The 27,181-nt window shown below is 43.6% G+C and overlaps 1 protein-coding gene across 1 annotated transcript; it reads right to left on the bottom strand.

Moving 5' to 3' along the window:
* On the bottom strand, positions 1-26,348 carry AMFR (autocrine motility factor receptor). Its single transcript, XM_041400554.1, has 14 exons — positions 25,941-26,348; positions 24,417-24,509; positions 22,587-22,751; positions 20,655-20,807; positions 17,411-17,451; positions 15,593-15,725; positions 14,965-15,098; positions 13,224-13,334; positions 10,136-10,326; positions 8,397-8,500; positions 6,549-6,683; positions 5,817-5,900; positions 2,940-3,124; positions 1-1,505 (listed from the first exon to the last, which is right to left on the bottom strand). Exons 1-14 carry the CDS (start codon positions 26,160-26,162, stop codon positions 1,361-1,363), a joined length of 1,896 nt encoding a protein of 631 aa, XP_041256488.1. The 5' UTR covers positions 26,163-26,348; the 3' UTR covers positions 1-1,360.
* Positions 26,349-27,181: the final 833 nt, after the last annotated feature.

Consider the following 27,181-nt stretch of genomic DNA (forward strand, 5'->3'; position numbering starts at 1 on the left):
TTTCCAACACTGATCAAGGTTTTATTTTTGTTTCGTTGTTTTTTTGTTTTTTTTTTTTAACAGTAAAAACAAAACAGCTGTGTTCAAAGCAAAACCAAAGATCTCAAAAAAATTTTTTGAGGTTTACTAATAGCATTGCAAGGTAAGGCTTCCCAAAGAGTTTTATTGAAATAAATTATTTTCACCTAAACATCGATGCAATTCCTCTCATTAAATTCACCTTCACCTAAAAACCAACAGTAAAAAAATTACCAACAATTCTAGATAATACTGGGCTCCTTCTAAAGGACGGTGAAACTAGAACTCACTCTTCAGAAGTTTAAAAGTTAAGTCACTGCCATGTAAAATTCAACTACGTAAGCTAGCGGCGGCGGCGCCAAGGGATCTCAGTTCTTAAGAAAATCCAGGTTAGCAGGCTGGGCTGCAGCCAGCAAAGGTCCAGCTGCCCCCGTTCCTCCAGTCTTTCTGAATAAACTCAGGGTGAGGTTGTGGGGTTAAAAATGACATAAAAAGCAAGATAACGGGGCGATCTCCGCCCCGTCCCATCCGTGCGGCGCTGGAGTCCAGGACAGGCAGGTCTGCACTCCCCTGCCCAAGGCAACCCTGCTGCCTCGCCTCAGGTCCCTCTTCTTCACTGGATCCCCCTGTGTCCCTCGCTTGTTCCTGGACATAAAGGCAAAGTGCAGCCCTGGGGATGGACAGAGCCAAACCTCTGCCAGTGCAGAAGAGCCCAGCAACAGTGAAATATTTTATGTGGGAATCGGCGCTTTGCTGCACAATTGATGAATTCAGGTTTTTCTGTGTTGTGCAGCCAGACAACTTCATCCAGTGTAAGAACCTCCCAGCGAGGCTCCCCCAGCCCTTCCAGCCGCCCTGTGTAACACCTTGGCTGCTGCAGGAACAGGGACTGAGGAGCCTGCTCACCTAACGCAGGGCTTGCTGCAAGCTTCTAAGCTTCCTTCCCTCGCAGTAACTGCCCTGATGGGAGCAGAGCGTGCCCGTGCACTCCGTGACCTGCACCCACAGCTCAGAACACACTTCCCCAGCCTCTGCTGTGCCGTCAGCCCCATAGCTCATGCCAGCTGCAGAAGTCATGCCCGTGGTTTAGAAATTGCCTTTTCTTGTGTAGAGGATCAACGTCACATAGAAAATATTACAAAAAAGGTTAATTTGTCAGCTGTCCAAACATTATTAGACCACATGCTTTATACAGCAGAGAGGCAGCCAGCTCACTCGGCAGCACAGCCAGCTGAACTCTGAAGAGACACTTTCCTGCTGGTATAGAAAGCGCAGGGTTTTTTGTATGTAATTTATTTATTCAACGTTGCTCACGAGGAGGAGGAAGGAGGGGCAGCGAGCGCTAAGAGTTTTGCTGCATCTGAAGTCTCCGTTCGGCGGCGGCAGCGAGCGTCCTGCGGCGCAGGGTGGCGGCGTCGGCCGCCGCTCCCTCGGGCAAAGGCTTCTCTGTGCTCAGCTCCTCGTCCGAGGTTTTGTTTAAGTAACGCCTGAGGGGAGAAAGGAAAAGACGAGTGAGCAGAACCCACCTCGTTCTGGCTCGGACAAATGCACTGCCGCGGTCGGGAGGGCTGGAAGGCAAACTAGGAGGAAAATGCCTCAATAAAAGTGCACACAGGTTATGTGCTCCCAAAAAAAAGCCCATGTCACCTACGACAGGCTCTGCAGAGTTGGCAGAAGCTCTTAGGTTTTGTGCAAGATCCTTGTGCCTGTGGGAAGGAGGCAGTTCTAAAGGTCAGGGCTGTCCTCAACTCAGAGCCATGCACAGCAGGTGAGTTAGTGACTCCCTCTGTTCCTGTTACTCCACTCCTCAGCCTCTGGCACTGCCTGCCACAACAGGGCACCCTGATGGCAGCAGGTAAGCCCGTGACAGAGGGGCACTAAGGGCTGCACACTGTAAGGCCAGGGGGCAAGGAAGTTGCTGCCAGAATTAACATCCCTGTGAATTTTTACACTTTAATGGCAAAAATTAGTAATTTTAAATTCAACAGCCCTTCAAACCAGTAAACCAGAAAGTCAAAAATATTCTGTCTTCCTAAAAGACATTTTTTCAAACATCAAGGAAAAATTAAGTCTAGGAGCAAATCTGTTAATAGACTTATAAATGATGTCACACCCCCAGGTATTTATAAGGCATTTCAGTGTGGAAAAGAAAAAGAGCAGCAGTAGCCTGACAACACCAAAGGACCCAGAACTCAGTGGGGTTGTTGTAGACCCTCTCAGCAGAGTCCCTGCAATACAAAGGAAGGGGAAACACTTATTGAAAACACTATGAAGTTTTTTATACATCACTAAAGTGCTTTTCCTTTTCTGCTTAATCAGCAGCTAGATGCTAGCAAAGTCTACCAATGTAACTGGAATACCAGCAAAAAAGTTGAATTCTACCTGGAACAGCTATTACTGGTTGGGCTAAAAGAAACAGTTGAAGTTGGCCCCTCTCCAGCAGTGCTGACTGGTTGGTGCTGAGTTCCTCTGGTGAGGTCTGGTAAGGGTCACCTGTCAGATCTGCACTGCTCTGGGCTCTGTGTCTGGAAAAAGTGGTGCCTGACAGGAATTTCAGTTGTAAGAGCACAGGCTGACATCTGTGCCAGGAGCCAAACTAAAGATTGCTAAAGGACTCAGCCCAAGTAACCTGCTCTCAATACATTCTTAGACTAAAGCCCACTGAAGCTGGAAAAATCAGCCTTTGATTTCAAAGAGCTTTGGACGAGCTGCACAGGAAGCTGTGTGCATGTTGGGACACATGATGCTGTTTCTGAGTTGGGTTTAGCAGTACAGCATCCTGGGCCTGCTGTGGCAGATGTATTAACTCCTCTTACTGCTTTTCACATCAACCCAGGCTCTCAGTGGTCCAAATCCATATGAAACCCATTCTGGGGGACTCCACCTGAGTGGCCAGAGTGGAGTTTTAGGAAGGAACATACTTTCGAGCCTGTTGCAACAAGTCCTCCTTCCTCTGAACCAACATACGCTGCCTTTCATCGGCTGACTTGGAAAAGCGACTTCCCCTGGCCTCAAAATCTTCTGCTTCATTAGGTTCTGCTTCCATTTCATTGAGTTCCACCATTTCTTCCAGTCTGGAGTTCAGTTCAAGTGGCACTCTCTCAGTCTAAGAGAAAAGGAAATAAAGCATAAATCTTTAAAAAATTTGGGCTTCTTTGCATCAAAACAATGAGCTACAAAGAATTGTCATTTTCTGAGGCACTGGAAGAAACCAGAGTCTCACCTGCTATACCCAATTCCTTCGGGTTCCTTTGAAAAACCCAGCCAAAAACCAGAACAAAGCTATTTCAAACCATGCTAAAGATCCTGTATCCTCTAATGCTGTATCTTTTATGCCATGTTTGAAAGTAATGTCAAAGACAAACATTAATTACTCATAATTAATGCTCTCTGAAAATGGGGCATTTGAAAGTCAGATTCTGCAGCTGACTTGACAAGTGATGCAACAGTAAAGAGTTGAAAAAGCAGAAATCCACATACTAAGGAAAGAATAACAAATGTATTTGCAAAGATAATTTGTGCTCAAGGAGGGAATTTATGAGGCTTCGGTTCACTGGGTTCTGCAGCGCCCAAATTATTCTGGTTTAGACTGCTGGAGCAAGGCTGGCAACTGTCCCAAGCACGGTGTGCCAAGAGAGGAGCTGGCAGCCCCCACATGGCACCTCTCCCCCCTGACAGCCAGCTGATAACACTGACCCAAAAACTGATCTGATGGATGGTGGTGTGGGTGCAGCAGCAGAGGTGAAACAGCTCGTCCTGATCACAGCCTGCCACACACGATCAGATCAGCGCCGCCGTGCAGACCACGGTCAGAGCCAAGAGTGCTGGAGTCAGGAAACAGACCCCCTCAGGGAAGCACTGATGGGTGTAGCCATCATTTGGTATCCCAGAGGAGGACTCCGTGGGATGCTCCAAGGCAGTATTGGCCAAGGCAGCTCCTGCTGCCTGGTTGGGGGCCTTTGGCAGAGCGGCCGAGGAGCCGCGAGGGCCGATCCCTGGGACTGCTGCTCCAGCCCCAAGAGCCCGGACTGGCAGCATCACAGTGCAACACACAGGCTTAGGCAGCTGATGTGCAAACAAGGTGAGTCATCCCAAAGCCCCAGAGACAGGCCAGTAAGGCCATCTCCCCGACACAACGCCTCCAGAGAGCAAACAGCGAGATAAATGTCACTTCCCATTAGGTAGGTGAGCCAAGCAGGAATCCCAGAGCCCAGGTCAGCACAGTGCAGACACTGCAACCTCAAACACAAGTACAGGTGTTCAGCCTCTTTCAGCAAAACCACAATTTACCAAAGTACACACAAATGCACTGGATAACATAGGAGCAACCACTGGACTGCCTCAAAGCACTGCCACATCCCTGAGGAGGGAGGGAGAGCCCCTAGAATGATCCAATGGATTGTACTGGGGACCAAGATGACCTTGGCAGACCCAGTGGAACAGGTACAGAGCAACTGCTGCTTCCAATTCCCACACAGGTGGGCAGGGAAAAGGGAAACCTTGCTGGGGGAAGCAGTGAGGAGGCCATTCATTGCTGTCAATGCTCAGACAAGATCACTCATTTTTCCCCTCGGCCATTTGTATCAGAAGATGCAAGTTGACTCCCCTAAAGTTTGGGGGTTTTCTGTAAGGTTACAAAGATTTAAAAATCAATACCCAGAGCCCAATCCTCTACCTGAGCACAGGAACAGTTACCAAGGAGGTTTTAGAGACAAAACTATCACAGCTAATTGCAGTAAAGGTTATGACAAGCCTCAGTAATGCAGCAGAACACAGGTGCACAAGCCTGTATACTACAGAAACTATTATCTGAGGCTCCAAGAGAAAAAAAAATTCATGAAAGTTTCATGGGATGCCTCAGAAGTGTCTCTAAATAGCCTCCAAGTACTTAAGCAATGGAGGGCATATAGCACAGGAGTGGAGAGGAGGCAGAGCATTATGCACATGACTGGAAGCATCAGCATTCCAACGCACTAAAGATGACCAAATCAAAGGATCTTTTGTCTTGCAACATGCTAACAAGGGAACTGCCACAGTCGCATTTCAGGTAGTAACAGGTTGGCTATTCAGGTCACTAAAGGCTGCAGAGAAAGTCATACACCTCACAAATTCACTCAGCCAGCAGAAAGGGAGATTTATAAAACAGAAACCCTCAGGATGTCCCTATTATAGTCAGGGAAAACAAAAGTGAAATGAGATCTTTACTCACAGGGTAATTTTCTTTCCCTGCCACACTTTAGCTAGCACATGCTGCTTAGTAAAGGCCTTAGCAAAGAACAGCAAAACCCATTATTGTGCTTTGTTTACAGAAGGGCTGTTGTCTCTTAGTCCAGTTCATATCTCACTCCATTCCCACCAAAGCTCCCCATGTCCTAAAGTGCTTCCTCCAGAACACAAAAGAATTCTTATACTCAAAAAATAAATACTCCTCCTTTTAATGGAAGTGTTTGGAGGTGTATAGAATGGGAATGAGAAGAAAAAGGGGAAGAGCAAAGCTACCTGCTCTTCATATTCCACAGACAGGCATGGGCTGACCAGACATGAAAAGAGACATGATGATCTTCTGTTCTTTGTACCATTTGAGAGCACTTTCCCTCAAGGAAGAAAAAGAAAAGCACACAGATAATCCTCTACAGGGGCACTATATTCATATCTGATTTATCTGCCTGACTGTGTTAGCTCTGATGTGAAATGCAAGGAAGGGCTGCCACCAACCCGACCTGATTACAGAACCAAAGGCACATACCAGTCCATGCAGCTTCTAATTGTGCTTTCTGCCCATTCTTATGCCAATTTACCTGTGTGACAGTTCCAGTATCCTCCTGATCAGGACTGTGCCTTTCCACAGGGTTGTTCAATGCAGGTCTAATGCTATCTGCACGCTGAAATGCAAACATCATGGGTTTAATACAGTGTGGGAAACAGCAAAAAAACCTGAGTTCTTTGAACACATTCAAACTCTGCCCAGTGCAATGTCAGGTGTTGTGTTCAATTTAGAAACAGATAAGTTAGCAATAAACAGAATGCTCTGTGTTGAGAGAGAATTGTCTCTGCTTCCCCACACACAGACTCCAGATGACAGTACTATCTGATGTGCACAGAACCAGAATTCAATATTCTTATTAACAGAAACACTGTCCCCAGACTGCTCTACTGAAATCTGCTGGCACTAATTAAGAACAAGGCATCATTTTGCCAACTTTCTTTGAAAAAAATCTTCTAAGTGGTACAATTCAATTATCTGTCAGCAGAGAAATCAACTGGAAATGTTCTAAAAGCTCTGCACAAGAGAGACTGGGAAGAGCTGCTTTAACTGAGCAAATATTTGTCTCTTGTCTAGCTAGGACATTTTCAATATATTTTTGGTACATGACAAAATACACAGCATTTACAGAGATTTAAACAAAGGGAAAAACAAATTCCAGATTCACCAGTGCTTCAACTCATTTCACTCCCCTCACTCATTATTAAGAGGCTCAGTGCTGTGATAAGAAAGAAAATATATTTAGGTGCAGAGTTTTCTGACTCACCTGTGTGGGGAAAGGCACCTGGATACGCCCTTCTAGGATGTTGTCAGTGGTGATCTCTACAGAACGAGTTAGCTGCAGATCCTGCAGAACTAAATGATAGGGAACCTGAGGGAACATCTCCTGAATCTGATGGGCCTGGAGAAAGGAATACAGTCAGTATCAGCAGTAAACAGAAGTCAGTTGATAAGTATGTCAACAGAAGGAGATTGAAAATATTACCAGCTCAAAGATGCTGCTTATGATATGCAAACCCACAGACAGAAGGAAAAGAGAAAGGAAACCCATGCTGGCTGTGACTTACAGGGCAGTATACTGTTTTAATAACCCACTCCCTCCAGCCACCCTCCCTGCAAACCAGTTTAATAGGGTCTGAAAATTCAAGTAAATTAAACTGAGTTGTCAGGGAACTGTTCTTACTGAATTTCAAGTTAGTTAAATAATATCCACATTGAATAAGTAAAGGTAAGAGGGAAGACAAATAAGATGCTTTTAGAGTCCAACAACTAGATTTCACTTAATATTTAAATGTTTATTTACACTAATGCCCAAAGTCATGGGGGAGAAAAGGGGAATGAGAATGGCAATAAGAAAAGAAAGGTGGAAGGAGTTTTGAGAACAAAGCAAAAACTATGCACCAACTGACAATGAATTCCAACACAAGAAACTACTGCAAACATAACCCTGCACTGTACTAACCTGTGACCAAACCAACTGATTGAGCATTTCAGCCTCTGGCTTTCCCCTCAAAATACTTCCCTAGGTTTTTATTCAGTAACACAAAGGAAAATGTCACTTATTTTCTGTTAAAAATGTGTAACACTTTAATAATTTGCTAACCTTTAACCAGCTTTCCATTGAAGTAGACATTTTAATATAAGTTGCTCCTGTACTTTTGATAATACACAATCCTAAAAAAATCATTACTCATCCTTAACAAAAGCCCATTTGTGTCACTGTGTCCAGTAAAAGAAAAATTAAACTGACCTCAGATGGAAAGTTCCTGCATATTTAACTAATAAATCATCTGCCAACATCTTTTTGACCCCTCCCTGCCTCAAACAGCCTATAAATAATGGCCTTATCCTGCTGATGTTTAAACAGAAGTATAGGCTATGGGTGGGAAAGACCTAATATTCAGAAAATTCCATCACTTTCATGAGACACCTCACTGAACATACATTACCACGGTACAGGACACAGTAGCTTGAACAACTCAAAGGAAACAGCACTTCTCAAAAAAATGAAGCGTTTCATGAGGCCACATCCTTTTCTTTTTGTACTACATTAGTTTTTATGGATGAATTCAACAAATATGGAATTTCATCCTCTACACTTCTACATCTTCATGAATCAGCAAAAGCTGAGGGTGCTAGAGAGCCCACCTCACACTGATAAGACACTGAAATTGCTATCTTGAAGCTTAGTGCTATTAAAGATTAAAAAAACAAATCAAAACCTATATAATGGTTTGATCAGTTACTACTTGACCAACAGCTAAATTCTGTGGTTACAGACTCACCACCTTTGGTGCTGCAAGTTGTCACAGAAGTACTGAAAAAGAGCTGAAGGAGCTGCACTAAGCAAGCTGAGAAAAAGTCTACCCATCTACCCAGGAAGTACATGTCATTCTTCTACCTCATTCACTTACCTGCAGACCTGTTCTTTTATGCTGGCATATTTGAACCCAAATACAGCCTTAACTTCACTGAAGTAAAGCTTCTCACTCAGAAAAACAGCTTTCATCTAGTATCTAACACTGTTTTGACTTCCTTCCCCTTTATGTTCTCCATTTCCATGTAACCCTTTCCCCTACACAACACAGACAGGAAGGCTGAGGTGCAGTCTCACCATAACATTGAGTTGGGAGTTGCTGGCTTGTGCAATTCCAAGGATGTTGGTTGTGTGCATCACTTCCACAGAAAAACTGGGCAGCCAGCTGGCAATTCGGGAGCCTGGGAGTAAGAAATCACCAAGAAAGTCAAGAGCATGAGAATCTCAGCAGGCCAAGTACTTCTACGTGTATTTAACATAAATCTTTATATTCCACAAGGCATGTGCAGGGAGTTCTGCAATGCCATCCACCCTGAGGTCTCCCAGACATGGAGATGGCTGGAGTGAAGCAGTGACTGCCCATACTCTCTTCAAAAACACTGTCATAGTGCTGTAACAATCTGGGGGCTGGAAAAGGATCAAGGAAGTAACATGTCCTTGTTTTCTTTTTTTAATGTTCTTATTAAAGTGAAAATTAAAATAATCCAGAGTCAAATCCAGTTCAGGAATATATGAATAAATCCAGCAATTTTACAAAAACAGGACAGCTTCTGAATCCAGGCCCAAAATGGGTCATCACTGAGAAATACTACTTCAAAGGGACACAGAGAAACTGAACGAAGTGACTGCTGCAATTGTGTGCTTCAGCTCAACAGAGTAGGGCACATGGGTGGCTCCCTCCTCCTTCTGTGCTGCCAATTAAATAAACACAGGCTTTACTCTGTGCCACTTCTCCTTCTATCTCCATGGTAATACTGCAGGTCTCCAAGACACTGGAGAGCACTGGGGAGGACAACCATCAAAAATACTGTGTTATTCTAAATATAAATGTCTTCTGGAGACCTAAAGCACCCAGAAGTGGAAGCCATGCAGAAGCTATCAGCCAGTTTCCATGTACCTAGAAATTGTCTGACCCTTCTCTGCCCGTGATTCTCCCCCTACAATCTCCAAAGATTTCAAAACAAGCACAGATGAGGAACAGGTCACTGTGTAAGTTTGCAGTGAGCATTTCAACTGCCTCATGGGAGCTCCACAAGGGCAGAGACCAAAGTTCAATATTTGCAGTACTGAAACCATCTCAGAAACAACAAGAGTGCCATTAAAATCTGGGAAACTGTCGAAGACCAGCAGGCACCAATACCAAAATTCTAAAAAAATCTGGAAGACAAACAACATAAATTGCCTTTTTCAAAACAAGCTGTCTCCATACACAAAACTTATTGTGGCCTGGGATCACATCTGCTTTGAGAGAATTCATAACACACTACTAAAAAAACCCAAATACTTTAAACTGTTGTGGCTACATGATTCCTTCTGAGACTAATCTTCTGCAACTAACCACGCATTGCAAGTGTCTTGTAAACTGAGTGGCAAATGGACTTTTGACAAGTACACATTAGCTAGGTGACAGGGGAAAGACTGACTTTTAGACTGCATCACAGAGGGTTCCCCCCCCTCTTTAACTGTTGTTGATTAACCACCACATGGTAGCAAAAAAAGACACAGGAATTTCCCATTCTTGTCAGCATGGCACACAATGAATAAATGGCAATAACTAAAGCTGCTGACCACAACAAATCCAGAAAAAGGGAGCACTTGTACAAAATCTTTCAAGAAATCTCCAGAGCTCTGGGAAACCTCAGAGGCACATCTGAGCTCTTACAAAAGAACCATCAGAAACACAGTGGTGTTTGACAAACACAAGCAGAGCAGGGTTTGAGCTTCAGCTGAAGCAGAGAGAGAACTCCCTCCTAGAGAGGGCTGCTCCCCTTGTTTATGTGGGCAACAGCAGCAGATGTCAAATGTGCTCAGCTCACCGTCGAAGTGGAAGAAGTGATTGTGCTGGTTCAGGCGTGGTCTGCCTTCTGCTGCTGCCACAGGCACCAGGTTCTCATCCAGATTCTCCCTCTGGTGATCCTCCCTCACGTGATGGCTGTCAGTGATATTAAGAGACATTCTGCAGGTGGGGCAAGATGTGTCTTGTTCCAGCCAGGACCGCAGGCACGAGCTGACAGGAAAACAGTAACGCTGTGGTGAGCTTGCAGTGTTTTTCCAAAACACCACTGTCACCAGTACATCAGGCAGCTGTAGCATATTCTGTACACAACATCAACACATGGACTGCTCAGAGATACCCTTAATGAGCTTAATTCATCACATGGCCCTCCTGATGACTCTGGCACAGGTTTCGTTTTTCTTTCAGCTGAAAATACTCAAGTGTTCACTTTTTATAAACATGCATGCAGATTTATCACAAGCTTAAAACACTTTCCAAGCCTCCTGTCCTTCTAGCTCAGAACAAGCAAGTTTTGCCCGGAAGGGAAAAGAAACCAGTTCTTTTCTCTCACCATTCCCAAATGAAAAAGGCAAAAACCAACTGGACACATAGTTAATGTATCCTGACACATTTTCATAGCAGTTCTGCCTGTGATGAGGCAATAGCACCTCCAGTGTTTTCAAATAGCTTTTCAAAATACCAATACCCAAACCACAGAAGTCAGTACCACTCCAGGAACCCCCTACACAGATATTTATTAATACTAACAATTCTGTGCCATTACAATCCTTCCTTAATTCTGAAATTTTCTGTCCTGCAGAAAGTGAGAAGTGTTTGAAATGCAGGTTGAAATACTCAAAGCAGTGCATGCTTTTTGATTCAGGCTGATATACCCAGCTGTAGTGTTTGTCCAAGTTAAACCTAATTTTCATTGTGGAAGAACTGAATTTCACGGGCTGAATGCTTCTCAATATTACAACACATACTTCACATTTTGCAAGGTGGGTTTTTTTCCCAGAAGTTATCAAAACACTTTAGAAAGATAAAGACATGCAAAAAGATCAAATAAACCCGTTCCCAAAATTGTACATTTATAAACAAAATGAAGGTACAGATCACAGGCTTGGGTTGACAGAGCAAGGGGAAATTGTAGGACTATAGTGAAGTCAAGGATACAAGCATTCTGTCCAATTCCTGAAACTATGCCAAAGTGCTTTCCATCATCTTGCAATGGAGGGATACACAGTGATGGGTTTCCCAAAAACAACCAAAGCACCACAGTAAAAAACTGCCACCTTCCACCACCTTGGTCAGCAGCACAACCAGCATGCTGGCACTGGCAGTGCTGTCCAACATCACCTCCCTGACCACTGGAAAACCACCCTGCCCACAGCAAACTCAAACCTCTGCCTGAGCTGTACTGCAAAGGTCACTTGGGAAATACCCAGAGCTTCCCAAGCTGCCCTCACGCTGCTGCTCCTCAAGAGTTCAACAGCCAAGATGCTGGAATGGGCACAACCCCGTGTCAGCTGCATCAGCCCCAGACCCCAAAAGCCAGCTGTGGTCACACCCACAGGTAGGAGGTCACCCAGAGCACCTCAGCAGGAGGAGGGCAAACAGCAGGTCAAGGCTGGCAACCTTTCAGAGCAACAACTCTTGAAATTGCCTGCTTCCTAGGAGGTAAAGGAGAGTTTCAAGATGCCTAAAAGATTCAGACACCTACTCCCATTAAACTTCCTTAATATTGGGGCACAGGGTTGATCTCAGCAACACAAATCTTCCCTTCCACCTTCTCTTCCATTCCAAATAACTCATAGGGAAAAAAATCCCATGTAATTGAGAATGGACACAGTGTTCAGCCTGTTGATGAAATCACCAGGCTTTTATGAGGAGAGAAACCACTCTCAGGTTGTAAATAGGGTTATTAGTTACATCTGGTTTTATATGCAAGCCATCCACTGTAACATATTCCCTCCCTAAAAGCACCAAGGAGTATAACCTGATTCAGAACTGTAATTGCTTCAGAAAAAAAAATACAAAAGGATCCTTTTAAATACAGAGAAAATGTATTTCTGAAGAGAAGACCCTGGGCTTCTCAAGTGCTCAGCAGGTGATTAAATATTCACATGATTCAGTAGCACTGGAAAAGGAGATTCTGCTATGGAGGCACATTATCTCATTAGAGACTTCTTGGAACACAGATAAATATTTATGGCAAGGTTTGTCACAAATGACAACAAATTAGCACACAGATTACAACCTCTGGTTTGACAGTTACCAGAAAAGCAAAAAGCTATTTACAGAAAGTAACACCACAGGGACAATTTGACTGACCTGCGTGTTCATCACATGGCCCTCCAGAAACGCCTGCTTCAATCCCTGTTTCTCATTTCATATTTAAGCAGGAAGTGTAAGGTACTTCCAGGCATGGAAGTGTAAGCACTGCTACAAAAGATCCAAGGGAAGTCACATCCAGCTCAGCACACTATGTCCAAAAGCATATGCTACTATTCACTACTGAATGAGTGTAAGAGGCAGTGTACAGAGAGGTTCTTTAGCCAAAAGTCTCCCCGTTCTAACTCCAGCTGCTTAGGGACCATTCCTGCTGATTTGGTTAACCTCTTTTACAGCCCTGATAGACTCATTGCCCCCTGAAACACAGATTCAGACCTGGCCTCCACAGCTGTTCTGGGGGACTCACCACCATGTGAAGATGCACTATATAAAAATACTCCCTGTTTTCTCCTTAAAGCTGATACCTGGAAAGTATTTAAGGATCCAGCTCCAATTTTTCTTCTTCACCTGAAAATCAACATAACCTCCACACAACAAATCTACTGACCTGTGTTTGAGAAACTCAACACTAGGTTACCCACTAGCTGACAAGGTGCACACTCTTAGTTTGGCTGTAAAGAAGTGCACCAGGTGGAGCAACTCAAACATTTAAATGACTGGAGTGAAAAAGACTTGTACTTTGTTGTCAGAAGCAGACCAAGACGACCCAGGCAGCAAGCACCCTTCAGCTCTGCTGGCAGCTGGTTACTTGTCATCCCACTGTAAATTTCAGCCATGCCCATCTCTCCCTGCCCTTCTCAGCTGGGTGCACCCTCTCCAGCCTGGACACGTACTTGTGGAAGAGGTGGCCACAGGGGAGTTTACGTGCGGATTGCATGGAGTCCCAGCAAATGGCACAGTCATCATTGTTCACTGCCAGCTCCTCTGGTGTTGCAACTGCAAACCTACAAAGAAACAGGAAGAGACAAATGACAACACGAGCTCAGCACAGCCTCCTCTCTAGAGGATCCAGCAGTGAGAAAACCTTACCCTCCATGTTAACTTTTCATTTAGAGACCTATGCCAACTGATTTGTTATTTTTTTTATTTGTTATTTTTCAGTCTGCACTGCAAAGGAATACACACATACACATGCCTCTGATGCTTTGTGCAGGCACTTTTTTTGCACATTTCCTCATACATCCTAAGTGCATAAAGCTTTGACTTAGTACCTTCCAAGAGACAATTATATGATCACTTAGGTGAGATCCTTAAATTATAATCTGTATAGATTTGGTTTATGTCATTTTTCTAAATGAGTTTTAATAGCTGTACCCATTAAGCTGTCTCTTTGGGATCATAAGCATTTATGGTGACTAATTTTGGCCTCAGATTTTGCCACTCCCATTTGTCTTGACTTTTCTCCCTTTTTTTTTAAGCTACAGTGCCATGTAAGCAGTTACTACACAGTATCCAAACATGACAATATAGAAATGAGTAGTGTAAACATTTCACAATGCTGCTGGTGTGGAATGTATCTGAAGAACAAGCACATAAAGGCAGCTGCCAATGGCAGAAGGAAGTCAGAAGATGGTTCTTCCAGCATAATCAGAATGACCAAAACACATCAAGTTGTTCACATAAGAAGTCTGTGACACATGCAACTCAGTGGCTGCATCATACTGGAAAGAAACAATGCATTGTGGATGAACTTTATTATGCAGCTTTTAATGTAATACCACAGCCATGAAACAACTTCTCAAAAAAAAAAAAGAAAACCTCAGGAATTTCTAGACAAGCCAGCATTCTCCACCTGGACTACAGCAGCAGGAATCAGAATTAATCAAATGCACAGAGGCTCAAAATTAAAACAGTACAGTGATGTAGAGAAAGAGTAAAATTCCCTGTGGTTCTTAAAATTTTTAAGAACACAGCCGAATTTTTAAAACACTGGGTCAGAAATGCAGTACTATTTGGTATAATATTAGGTTTTAGCAGGCCTCCCAATTTCTCTGTATTACCTCACTAAAAGGGAATGGACTAAAGTACTGCCAAGGTGCTCCCAGCTCCACTTTAGGTAGAGTCTTCAGGTTTAGTAAATATACAGGAAAAGCTAGGCAGGTTTAAATTAATATTTTGATTTCATTTCAGTCAGTAAGTGAATGGTATGGCGTAATGAAATTAAGAGCATTGGTTTCTATCACAGCCAAAGCCAGTATTTGACAGCTAAAACAGGCAGAGCAGTTCGGAGTTTCTGTCACCCCACTAAGGTAGTATGCAAAAGAATACAGAAGAAATACTGGCCAGAGGAGTTCATTTTTTTGCCACTTTATACATTACCAGTAATACTGCCATTATACAAGTCAATCCTATATATCTGTTAAAACCAGACTGAGTCTCCCCACTAACAAGTAAAATGGTTTGTAAAAACACACTCCAAGTGTAGAGACTTCAGGGTTAGGTTTGGAACATTGCACCTGTCCAGCTTACAGCATGCCACTGTGTATCAAAGGAACATAAAAAAATCCCAAGCTCTTTCTCAGGATCCTCTCTACCAGACCTACATCAAGACTGCAGAGCAAGAAAGGGGCTCACCTGGCCTCCATGTTTCCAACCACACGCAGGTAGTTCTTGTGCCGCCGAATTCGCCGCTGCACCTCGTGGAACAGGTAGCGCAGCTGCATGAAAATCACCAGGCTCGCCATTGATAACCAGATATTGCCAAACAGCTTGGGAAGACAACAGAGCAGGGATTAGAAACAAGCACCTTGAGAAACAAGAAGCTGCATCAGGTCTTAAGAGACAAAGAAATCAAGAAACCAGCTCTGAAGAATTTCTCTTTTGTTGGGTCCATTCAGACCAACCACGCATGTTCAAAGGTACTTTGAATAACCTGGCAGCATAGCATTTATAATGAGGATAAACTGAATTCAGTCCTGTCCAGCTTAGCATCCCCTGCTGCCAATGCAAATAATTCAGTCTGGTATTACTCAATTTAAAAAAAGCTAATTAAACACCTACTAAACAGATAATTACACACAGTAGTTAATACTCCTTAACAAAGTTATTTGTGATGACTTCAACTACACAAGAGGAAGTAACTTCTCTGTAATACCTGGTTTCTAAAATAAGCAAAGTAAAAAAAATTATAAAATATGTATACCCAATACCCTCTATTTTAAGGCCAGTCTATTTGTTCAGCATTATGTCCAGTATTTCATACCAGCATATGAATATGATGCATCAAATCCAGGGAAAGCAGGGTTAGCTCCATGACAAAATCTGTGTAGTAGACGTAAGTGCCCTTGCTCTCCCACGTTCCTTCATGGTTGAGATCCCAGAGATGAACTACATATCTGCAAGAGTGAGGAAATTAATATTATTCTTTTTTGTTATTGTTAAATAGCATCTCTATAATTAAAACTATTTTGTCCATTTTTCAAAAAACTTCTGGGTATGGATTCTTTGCCCTTCTGAGGCTCTGTGCCCACAGTCTGTGCTCACTCCAGGGGGACTTCTTTTATTGTTATTGGTTTCAAACAGCAACATTTTAAAAAAGCAAAAAGCAGTCAATGCTTAGCCCACACTGGCACTACAGACACTGCCAGCTGATAGAAAAGATGTAGCATTTGCTAAAAACTACTTCAGGTACTGAAAGTCAATCTTAGAATTACAGTAAGTACAGAAGCACATTTTTCAGCACGTGAGATGTTTCCTAGGTGAGTCACTGCAGCTCAGTGTCAGACCTGAAATGCTGACAGTGCCCTGCACAAAGAGGCATTACATACCATGTCCTACATATGCACACACAGGTGTGTTACAGGTACACATGCATGGGATTTTTTCAAAGCAAACCTTCAAGAGACCAGGGCCTTAAAACAAACCATGCAGAATGACATTAAGTAGCATCTATCAACCCTCACCCAGCAGCACCCATCCACCTTATCCATTCCTCAAGCTATACCACCCACTAAAGCTATCCATGCATTTCAACCCCCATCTGTAAAAAGCACTCCTAAAATGCACTTCCATCTGTAAAAATCATTCTTAAAATGCTTCAACACGTATTTAATCCTTTAACACTATTTAATAGATAGTGTTGTACTATCCAACATATCTGACAACTGTTAACTAGCTGGCTTTAAAAGAAGTGTTCCTGTAACTACTTAAACACCAGTACAATCTTTTATTCTAATAAAGGCTTCAGGATAAGACACACATCACTCAAATAAAACAAAAAAAAAGTTAATTGCGGAACTTGTGCTTAAAAACAGCACAGGCTAAAGCTAACCACCTTTGCTCATCTCATAGAATCCTGCAACGGGTTGGGTTTGAAGGGATCTTGAAGATCATCTCTTTCCAATCTCTTTGGTGGCCTCATGCACTCAGGCCATGACCACTTCCAGGATGGGGCATCCCCTGTGACCAATGTCACAGGCAAGATTTTTTTCTCCTAGTATCTAATCTAACCTTGTCTTCTGTCAGTTTGAAGTCATTCCCTCATGCCATGCCCTTGTCCAAAGTCCCTCTCCAGGTCTCTTGGTGTCACTTTAGATACTGGATGGGGCTCTGAGGTTTCACCAGAGCCTTCTCTGCTCCAGGCTGAACAACCCCAGCCCTCTCAGCCTGTCTCCACAGCAGGTGCTCCATGCCTCTGAACATCTCTAAGGACTCTTCTAGACTCGCTCCAGCAGGTCCACATCCTTCTCATGTTGGGAGCCCCAGAGGTGGATGCAGCACTCCAGGTGGAGTCTCAGCAGAACAGAGCAGAGGGGCAGAATCCCCTGCCTGGACTGCTGCCCACACTGTGGGGATGCAGACCAGGATGTGGTTGAGCTTTCTGGGCTGCAAGCACACATTACTGGGCCATGTCAAGCTTCTCATCTACCAGCACCCCCAAGTGTCTCCTTAGGGCAGCTCTCAATCTCCAAACATGCATTTGCAATTCAATGAGGTAATCACATACACCTCTTACATAAACATGCTATATGCACTACCACCCTGAACACACATCCTGTAAAACATAACTTACAGAACTTACCGTAAAATCACATGAGCAGTTCTGACTGTCACCAGCAGAGACTGCAAAAGAGGAAGAAAAAAAACATATATATTAACAATATTCTGGCAGGGACAGTAGTGCAGATGCAGGAGCTCAAGAGCTAAAACACAAAATTCATTTATTGCAGCTTAACAAGTCCTGTGAACCAATGGTCACTATAGGTGACTGTGTGCACAATCTACCTGAGACAACCATGAAGCTTATAAATAAGTATGAAATAAATTGTTCCCAAAGACAGCATGCTTTTAAAGCAGCCACTAGTGTTGCTGTTGTTAAGTGTCATTTTTTCCCAACTACACAAGAGGTATTGTCACTCAGCAAGTGTTGAGACCACAATCCCACCAACTATCTCTCCTATCCCACTTAAAAAAAAAACAACTGGAAGAACTGAATAATAACAGAAATATGAAGAAGATAATTTCAAATCATTCCCCCACTTTGCTGAGATGTAAATGCTGCTAAAATAACTTCTCTCTTCAATCATACTAATGTTTCCAGGCTAAGTACAGAGAAAAAAACCTGAGTATATCAGAAAGTGTAAGATCAGAAGTGTAAAGACAAGTCACCAAAAAAGGCTCACTATGTTTCCATGAGCTCTTATCATCTAAGAGACGATGGCCCCATCCCCTCTCTGTAACCCATCAAGCCCACAGTGCTCCATTTCTTCATTCTACCCTCACAGTGAAAAACACCAGACATGCTTCCCCCAGAGACTGCCCACAGCAGTCTGTAGTTAGCAGGGGCCAAGTGACACTGAGATGCAGGGGATTTACAATGAGCAACTGAAACCACTTCTGTGAAACTGGTCTGATGGCATGCCTTCAGCATAAGTACTATAAACAGGACAAAAGAACTATCAAAACCACTAACTTCCCCAAGTAGCAATAAGCCAGTTAGTTTGAATAATTTTTCCATCTGTAAAAAGCATTCCTAAAGTGCTTCTATGCATATTTAACCCTTTGCAATGCCCAACATATCTGCCAACTATTTACTAGCTGGCTTTAAAATAAAATGTGCAAAGATAAACAGACTGGACACTGCGTGCTATACCATAATTATTGAACACTATATATTAAGGCAAAATAGATTAATGTTTACTCAAAAAGACAGACAAGTCCCTACTCCTCTTTCTCTGGGCATTTGCACATTTCACATCTACCTTCTGCAGAAAAAAAAAAAAATGCTGACAAGCAACAGAGAACAAGGGGAAGTTACCTAAAACACAAGAAAAACATCTATATTGCTTTATTGAAAACCCTGAGATAAATCAATGTTTGCAGAAGAGAGATTAATAGCTTAATGCAACTTAATGTAATTCATTCACACTAATGGAATACACTTGGCAGGGTCCCTCTTGAGGAGCATCACACAAGCCACCACCAGAAAAACATTTCAGTCTCAAAGATTTATTGTTTTTTACTAAGAGCTTGAAGACTGCTATAAGGTGTCACTGCCAGTACTTTTACAGAAAGAAACCTAAATATTTTATTTCACTCACATAAGTTCTGGGTTTTAAAATCAAGGAAATTACTCATGGTTACCCAATCCATACAGGGAATATTTAAAATGTTCAAAAATGGCAAGATATTATATAATATCCTATGAGAAAAGATTAAACAGACTAGATTTTTTTTTTTGCTTAGAAAGAAAGGCAGCAAAGGAACAGGCAAAAGGATGATAAAATCACAAATTCTATGAAAAAGATTAAACATTATTCCCTGCCCATGGCAGGGGGGCTGGAACTAGATGATCTTTAAGATCCCTTCCAATCCAAATCATCCTGTGATTATCAAACACAAGATTCAGAACAACTCAAAGAGGATATCTTTCATGTACACAAGGCCAAGGAAATTTGGAATTTGTTGCCTTTGGATATTACAGAGATTGACAACAAACAAGTTCAATGAATGATGATACAACTTTCCAGAGTACATCTGGGACTATCAAACACAATGGGTTTGTACAGCCCTCAGATCAGGAAAGTTCTCAAACACCAGTGGCTGCAAGCAAAGCTAGGAGACCCTTATTTCTGCATTCCCCACAAAGTTCCTAGCTGCCCACCAGCAGCACAGCAGGGAATCCAGGGTTTGGCTGGATACCCCACACTTCCACTGACTGAGCCACTCCTTCGTTAATCAGCACACAGAACAGCTCCACTGGAATGAACAACTGGGCCCCATCCTGCAACCCCAAACACTCACACTACCACACAGCACAGCTCTGAGGAGGCAACAGGCACCACAACACTCCCTGATTAACCTACTCCGAGCTGGTGCAGTGCTGATAATCCTTCTGCCAAGCCCAGATAAGAGACATGACACCAAAGAGACCCCACCTTTCAGAGACACTGTTAAATCTTCCAATACCCTTCCACTATTTAATACAAATCTGGTCTTGCACATTCTCATATTCATGGAAAAATAAAACAACGTATTGATAATTGAACTGTGCTGTGACAAGCATCATATTCTCCTATTATCAGTTGTTTTCCTTCCTGCTCCCTAACTCCAAGTATTAATTCAAGATAGGAGAAGAAAAATAAATTGTACATGTCATTTGTTATCTGAACTAACGATGTGCTAACACAACATACTTGGATTGGATTCCTCTCCTTTGTTAAAGATTATCACTTCCTCAGGCAGAGTGCAACGACCCACCCACAACATCAAAAACATACTGATGCTCACTCCACAAACATACTGTTTAGTCCACAGTGCAAAGTGTGCAGGAGTGCACAAAAATGCTTTGCTCATCTCAGCTGAGACACAACTTGTTACACAAACATAAGCAAATGCCATGAGTATGCCTTAAGGAAAGGATGTCTCACTCCTTTTGGGGAGAAATGAAACAGAAAATACAACCTCAAAGAAAGAGGCTGAACTGCACATTACACTTTCATACACACTCTCTCCATCTCTCAGGTGCTGTTTCACCAATCCTTCTTGCAATGCTCATGAAGCACAATCATTACTTTTTACATAAGTTGTCATTTGATTTCAGGATCACCTTACAGGTCTACCCTCTCATTCTCTTCTTCAGATTCAGATTTTTTTCAAGGTTAAAGGCTAGAGAGAGCATGCCAATCTGGCAACTTCTGGAAAACGGGAGGATTGGTTTGTGTCATCAAGGTTTCTTTCTTATGGGAATTAAAAGCAAATCCATTGTGTACCAGGATACCCCAAAGGCAAAGCAGAAACCACAACACACATGAAGAAAGTCTCACCTCTGCTGCCATGAAAGCCAACGTGTGCATGCCATGGGTGTAGCCAACAACTCCACAGACAACTGCTAATCCACAGCAGGACAGGAGCATGGCTATGAGCAGGGCCAGCACCCTGACGTGGCTGCTCATGGGTGTCGTAGGAGAAAAGGAAAGCTGCAACACAAATACATAAATACATGACAGTTTAAATGAGTACTTCATCCACCCTGCCTTCCATTGTCACCTCACCAAACAAGACCTCATTCAGGAACATCTTCTGCTTTCCAGCATAAAACCAATTTCACAATGCAATGCAGTAATAAATTATGAAGAATAAAGCTAAACCCACACACTATCCCAAAGCCTCATTCATGTTACTACCATTTACAGTCACATTTTAACAATCGGTTACTATTTTTTTTTAATTTACAATTACTATGATTATTTGAGCTGTTTAAATCACCTGTGCAAGAAAACCATAGACACAGTAGTTTCTGCACCAAATTCCACAGCATCTGCTTAGGATTAACATGCATTTTACAAAGACACCTAACCTAACACACAGTTTTCAAGCTACGTTTTGCCAGTTTTTCACCAAACAGCTGATCTGAATTTGTCCAGCTTGGTCTTCCATCCCATAGTTCTTCCACTGTCAATTTCTTCTGGAAGAGATGTCTACCCAAAAAACCATTTAAACTGCAGCTGGAGACTGCTGAACAGACTCTGCTGAAAAACAGCTGTCTCACTCAACAGCATGCAAAATGTGCTAAATCTCTAAACTGCCTTAACAGAGGGCTACACCTGGTCTGTCTAAATCAAAGGCAACCCAAGCAGATGTTGGTCCATCCTCTTTTTTCCAGGGCAGGATGAGAAAGACCAGGACAAGTAAAGAAGGAGTTGCCCAAAGCTTCACTCTGATCTGATTTACAAAGTTGATTCCCATGTTTTGTTTTTAAATAGGTTCTTTCTTACTTCTCTGTATCTGGTTCAGCTCCACATGCCCAAACTTCACAAGACAAATCATATAAATATCATTTGTCCAAGCAAAAAACAACTATGCATGCTTAGAATGCAAAAAGAATATAATAAGGATTTCTTCCCACATGACCTGTATTCTTTCACAGCTTTTTGAACAACACTAAGAATACCAGAGACTGCCTTGTTCACTGCTGTCTTAATTTTCCTAACCCTAACCAACTCAGTTTCAAATTTAAGTGCTTAGCTACCTGTGAATTAGCAGACCTTACTGGACATTATTAAAAAAAGTAAAAAATCTGCAAAGCCCAGATCTACCAAAAAAAGATTCATGGATTCAATTCAGGTCAAACTTCTATGCCAGGAGAGAGGAGCCTGGGAAAATGCAGGCCCATTATAATTTAAAGGCCAAGATTTACTGTTCAAATTACAGTTTCTTCTTTCTTGCCTAGCCTTCAATTTCTGCATCTCTACCTAATTTATTCCTGGTATTAACAGAAAGTGGAATGTAGCTTAGAGAGAAAATTGCACAGTATATTGTAAAGACACTGGCAGTCAAAATTCAGTATATCTAAGTAAGTGTGGAACCTGAGCACAGAATCTGCAGAAACAGGCTCCACAGGCCAATCCTAAAGGGCACCTATCTAAGGGATGCTCTGTTGTTAAGATGTCTTTACTAAGGAGAGCTATGAAGCCATCTCATCCAGTTATGTAATAGTAATTACAGGGCACATATAAGGAGCAATTTATTACAGAAAATAAGTATCTTCAGCTCCATTTGTCTCATGGGAAAACTGAAGGAGTAAGACTGACATTGTACTTTAAAGCAAGTATTTGAAGCTAATGGGACATGCACGTGTTCAGTACCACAGGGTGTGGAAAAGGTCCAAATGATCTGTTTGTACCTTATCTGAGCCAGTGCCTGAGCCAGAAACAGAATTTGCATGCCCCAAAAGACAGCCCTTAATCAAAACTTACATATTCAAAGCGATCCTTGCAGAGTTGAACCATCAGATGGAGAAACACAAGTCCAGAGAACCAGAGGCACCACATCACTACTTCTTCCACTGTCTGAACATTCAGCACACCAAAAATGAAGATAAACTTGTAGAAAATGAAATTCCAGAATTTATCCTTCAGATGCTGCAATGGAAGAGACTCAAGTAAGAAACATATTAAGAATACCAGTACACCTTACTGTCTATCTAGTTTCTTGTACCATGGCAGCATAACTGTGCTACACAGCACACAATGCAGTTTCCTGCTATATTCTTAAAACAGTGCTCAGCACAAAGGAAGTCTGATCTCTGTCTGATTCTTCATGCCCAAGCAACTCAGCTACCAGGCTGCAAACACACAGTCCTCTCTGCTGGAAGAGCTGCCACAGTTAGTTATTCAGGATGCCCAAACTACCTAGCACCTGGCTTCCAAAAACCTGCCAAAAAGTACAGATGATTAAGAAAAGATTATGAAGTCTGTTCTTAAGAATCACAATGCCTACAGTGGAGAATGAGATGGATGAGCAATGAAAATAAACCATTCCCACACACAAAGTATGAAAGAAATAATATGATGTTCTCAAGGACCAGACAGCAAGCCAGCTTGGAGGGGATTAAGAAATTTATGAAACAAAATGTTTTGTTAAAGTACACGATGAAATCACCAGGAGTTCAGTTAAGACAGGCTCTGAATTCCTTAATGATGCTGCTGTTTTGGGCTCGACAGTATTAATAAGCAGCTTTCCTTTACATGACAACTGAGGCAAACTCCCACTGTCCAAACACAAATGGATCCACATTGCTACTGCTTTTCACTTCAGTTTTTAAGAGGGTAGAGAACATCCTGGAAACCATCACCAGTTAAAATTCCACATCCTTATAGTCAACATGGGCTGGAGAGACAATCTGGTCCACTGCAGTTTGATAGTGCCTTGGTTTTAACACACCACTCAGAGCCTCTACAAGGTATGAATTACAAATACAATAGGCTTTGAGAGGTCCACAGTTGTTAATGAGGCTTTGTGTGCCTCAGTTCTGCATGTCAAAAATCATCATGACCTGATTTTTCCTAAAGAACTCTTTTTACAGACTTTTTTTTTAATATGTGAACACACTCCAAACCACTGCTCCTGCATTTACACAAGGAACTTATGCATTTGCCTTACTTTTTAAAAAAAATATATAAAGATACTATTCAAGGTCCTGCTGCTGCTTTCACCATCTGCAGGATCCTGTTTTAAAAACTCTAGGTTTTCATAGCTCCTTTGCTGAATTTTTACAAGCATTCTCACATAGACAAGAGAAGGACTAAACGGCCTGAGTTTTCTGTCCTGCTCACCTCCTTTCTCTGAGGATTTTCTTGCCTACTCCCTCTTAAACCTGCAGGCTGAAAATCCACCTGCTCAGTGTATGAGGATGGAAAGCACTTCTCCAGCAGTCAAGGTACAAAAGAAGAGGGAACTCAAAACTGCCAGTGCTGACAACTACAAAACGCAATGGAGAAATGCTGCCAGGTGCAGGCAGGATAGAGAAGAACACGTTACAAGTGTTTTGGAGTGAGGCATGCTTGTAAGAAATCTAACAGAGTTCAGTAAAGACACAGGCTTTTCAAGTTGACTGTGGGCTTATAAAATACAATAGGAAAAATTCCTGTCAAAACAAACCAGAAGCTTGTAGCTGTGGATACACTAGCTAACCAAATGGCAAGACATATATTGCAAAATTTATTTTTCTTGTGCAGTTTCAGCAATTCCATACAGAAAAGCACACCATTTGTCATGTTCCACAGTTTCCTTGTTTGCTGTCTCACCTGCCTCTCACTGACACGAAGAGGACCAAACACCATATACTGGATTAGCTTAGCAACCAGCATCAGAAAACAGCAGGCAGTGTTCACTAATACCTGGAAAGAAATAAAGCAGTCAGTGACAAAAACTTTTGCCCTCTTTAGAAGAAGGGAGAGAAGGGGAATGAACGAGTCTAACAAAACCTGCCATTGTTCACAGAACAGTATTAGTTGCCTTTTCTTTCAATGAAATTTAAGCCTGGCCTCTTCCAAGACACATGAAGTAGCTGATAAGTCTTAGCCTTTTTTTTTTCTAGAAATACTAACACAGTCAGCTTGATACAGCAGTAAAGCAAACAAACTGCTCCACCTCTTCACAAAAAATTATTTCATACAGATTATAAAATTTCATAAAAGAACATGAGGACAAAACTTAAAAATCACCAAGATGCTCATTTTGTTTAACATATGGCACATGAGAAAAATCCAGTTTGAATCTGTTGTTACAGTAAAAGGATTCAGAGGTTGCCGCAAAACATGCTGAATAGCACACACCCCTTCAGTAAAAACACTACATGAGGCTTTCTTGGGAAACTTCTTTACAGCAAAGTAGCAAGAAGCAGAAGACACAGGCCTGGGAAAACTGCTATCTCACATTTGGCAAAGGCACTTGTAATTAACTTTTGACCTAAGCAGGACACTAAAATGTAGATGATGAAAGAGCTTTGCCCTGTCATTTCCAAAGGGCTTAACTTTTCCAGGATTCTTAAGGCTGTGAGACTGGGTTTCAACAGGATGAATATGTTTGGTATATTAAAAAACAGCACCTCAGTCAAGCAAGTATGTTGTGAAGCAGATGTCCAACTACTGCCACCTTTGAGTGACAGACAGATCAAAAGTCCAACAGCAAGAGCTCAGCAACGTATCCAATATCCCCTCGTTGAGCCTTTATTTCAACTACAAATCAGTGAGCCAAAATTCATAAACCATTTTGAGGTTTGGGTTTTAAAAGGTACAGAAAATTTTTTTTTTTCTTCCTTAAATGGTGAGAATGTTTCCTCCTTTCAGTGTTATTTAAAAAAATAAATATAGGCAGCAAGGCTTGGGCTCGAATACCAGACAGCCCCTTACTCAGATTTTTGGCAGAACAGATCGGGCAGTGCTTGGCGAAGCTTAAGCCCAGCAAGCGCTTGGGTCGGCGGCAAACGCTCCCAAGAGCTTCTCCCAAAGCCCCCGGGCAGGAGAGCGGGGGCGCTCGGGGAGAGAAGCGCAAGCGGCGGGCTGAACTCCGGGCGCTCGGCTCTAACGCTGCCCCACCGCCCCGGCCAGGCAGGAGGCGAAGCGGCGGCGGAGGCGGCCCGGGGCGGGCAGGGGAAACCCAGGCGAGCCCCCTCTTTATTCCGCGAGCAGTTTTCAAACAACAATAACGAAACACCCCCCGGACCCGCCCACCTCCCCCCGGCCGCGGGGAGGTGCCGGCAGAGGCCGATCCCGATGCCAGCCCCGCAGGCCGCGGGCCCGCAGGCCCCGCCGCCGCCCCGGGCTCACCCAGACGCAGAGGCTGTCGGAGAGCAGGTAGTAGGCGACGTCCAGGGCCCGCGGGCCGGCGCAGCGCTGAGGCTCGGCCGGCTCGGTGCCCGCCGCCCCGCCGGGCGCCTGGCTGAGAGCGCGGTAGGCGCTGAGGCCGGCGCCCAGCAGCGCCAGGGCGCTGAGCGCCGTGTAGGTGCGGAGGCTGGGCCAGGGGAAGCGCTCCAGGAACAGCAGCGGCATCGCGGAGCCCTCGCCACCGCCCGGCCCCGGCTCCGCGCGCTCCCCCGGCTTAACGCCCGCCCCGCCGCCCCTCCCCGGGGCCGGGCGAGCCGCCCCCGCTGGAGAAAGGAAAGAGACCGGGCCCAAACCCCCCGCCCCGGCTCCGGGCGCCGCGTCCGCCCGTCACCCCGCGCGCTGAGTCACGGCCGGGGCGGCGCTTCCACCGGCCCGGCCCTGCCCCGCACCCCCCCGCGCCCGGGACAGCGGCCGCACCGCCGGAGCCCCGCGTGGGGGAATTAGAAAGGCCTTCGGGAGCCCCCAAACCTACAGGCAGGATGGCACAGGAGAGCGCCTAGAGACTGCAGGAGCAGCGCCCTTCCACAGACAGCCCGGGACAAGAATTGGTCTCACCAACTACCGTGGAGTTAGGTGAGAGGTGATTTTAAGTGCCAGGGCTCAAAAGCTGCACTCTGCTCCTTGTTCTTGCAGCACCTGACTTCCAGCCTTCCATCTGCCCTTCCTTACTTCCACGGGTAGAGAGGGTTGTGTTTTCCACTCCCCTGCTAGCTTTATTTCCCCTTGCTGGCAGCTAAGAAACCATACATTCTACTCACCATCTGTCTGGGCCTTCCATCCATAGGACCAAAGTGAGCAGCCCTTGCACTACCTTTCCCAGCATTTTGCAGTACATTTGCCATACTGCACAGCTTCAATTTGACCAAAGCACCAGGCTGTCAGGATTGTTCTGTACATTGCTTCCCAGTGCAGATGGCAGCACAGCCAAGCACTTTGGCAAGATGCAGTTCTCTTGGCAGCTAGCACTCTCCAACCATGCCTTCATAAGAGGACAGTGCACAAGCAACAGTGCATCTTCTGATCCGAGGCAGAACTTGGAAACAAATCTTCTAAAGACTCATTAAGCAAAATGGAAAACTAAAAGCATTGGGAAATGTCAAGTCCAACTGGACTTTACGTTTAGCCAAGCATGTAAAAACCCCAGAATTAGAAAGATTGATATTTACTGCCTACAAGAAATTGAA

This window comes from Onychostruthus taczanowskii, unplaced genomic scaffold (assembly GCF_017590055.1).
Source record: "Onychostruthus taczanowskii isolate IOZ18803 unplaced genomic scaffold, ASM1759005v1 scaffold18, whole genome shotgun sequence".
Taxonomy (NCBI): Eukaryota; Metazoa; Chordata; class Aves; order Passeriformes; family Passeridae; genus Onychostruthus; species Onychostruthus taczanowskii.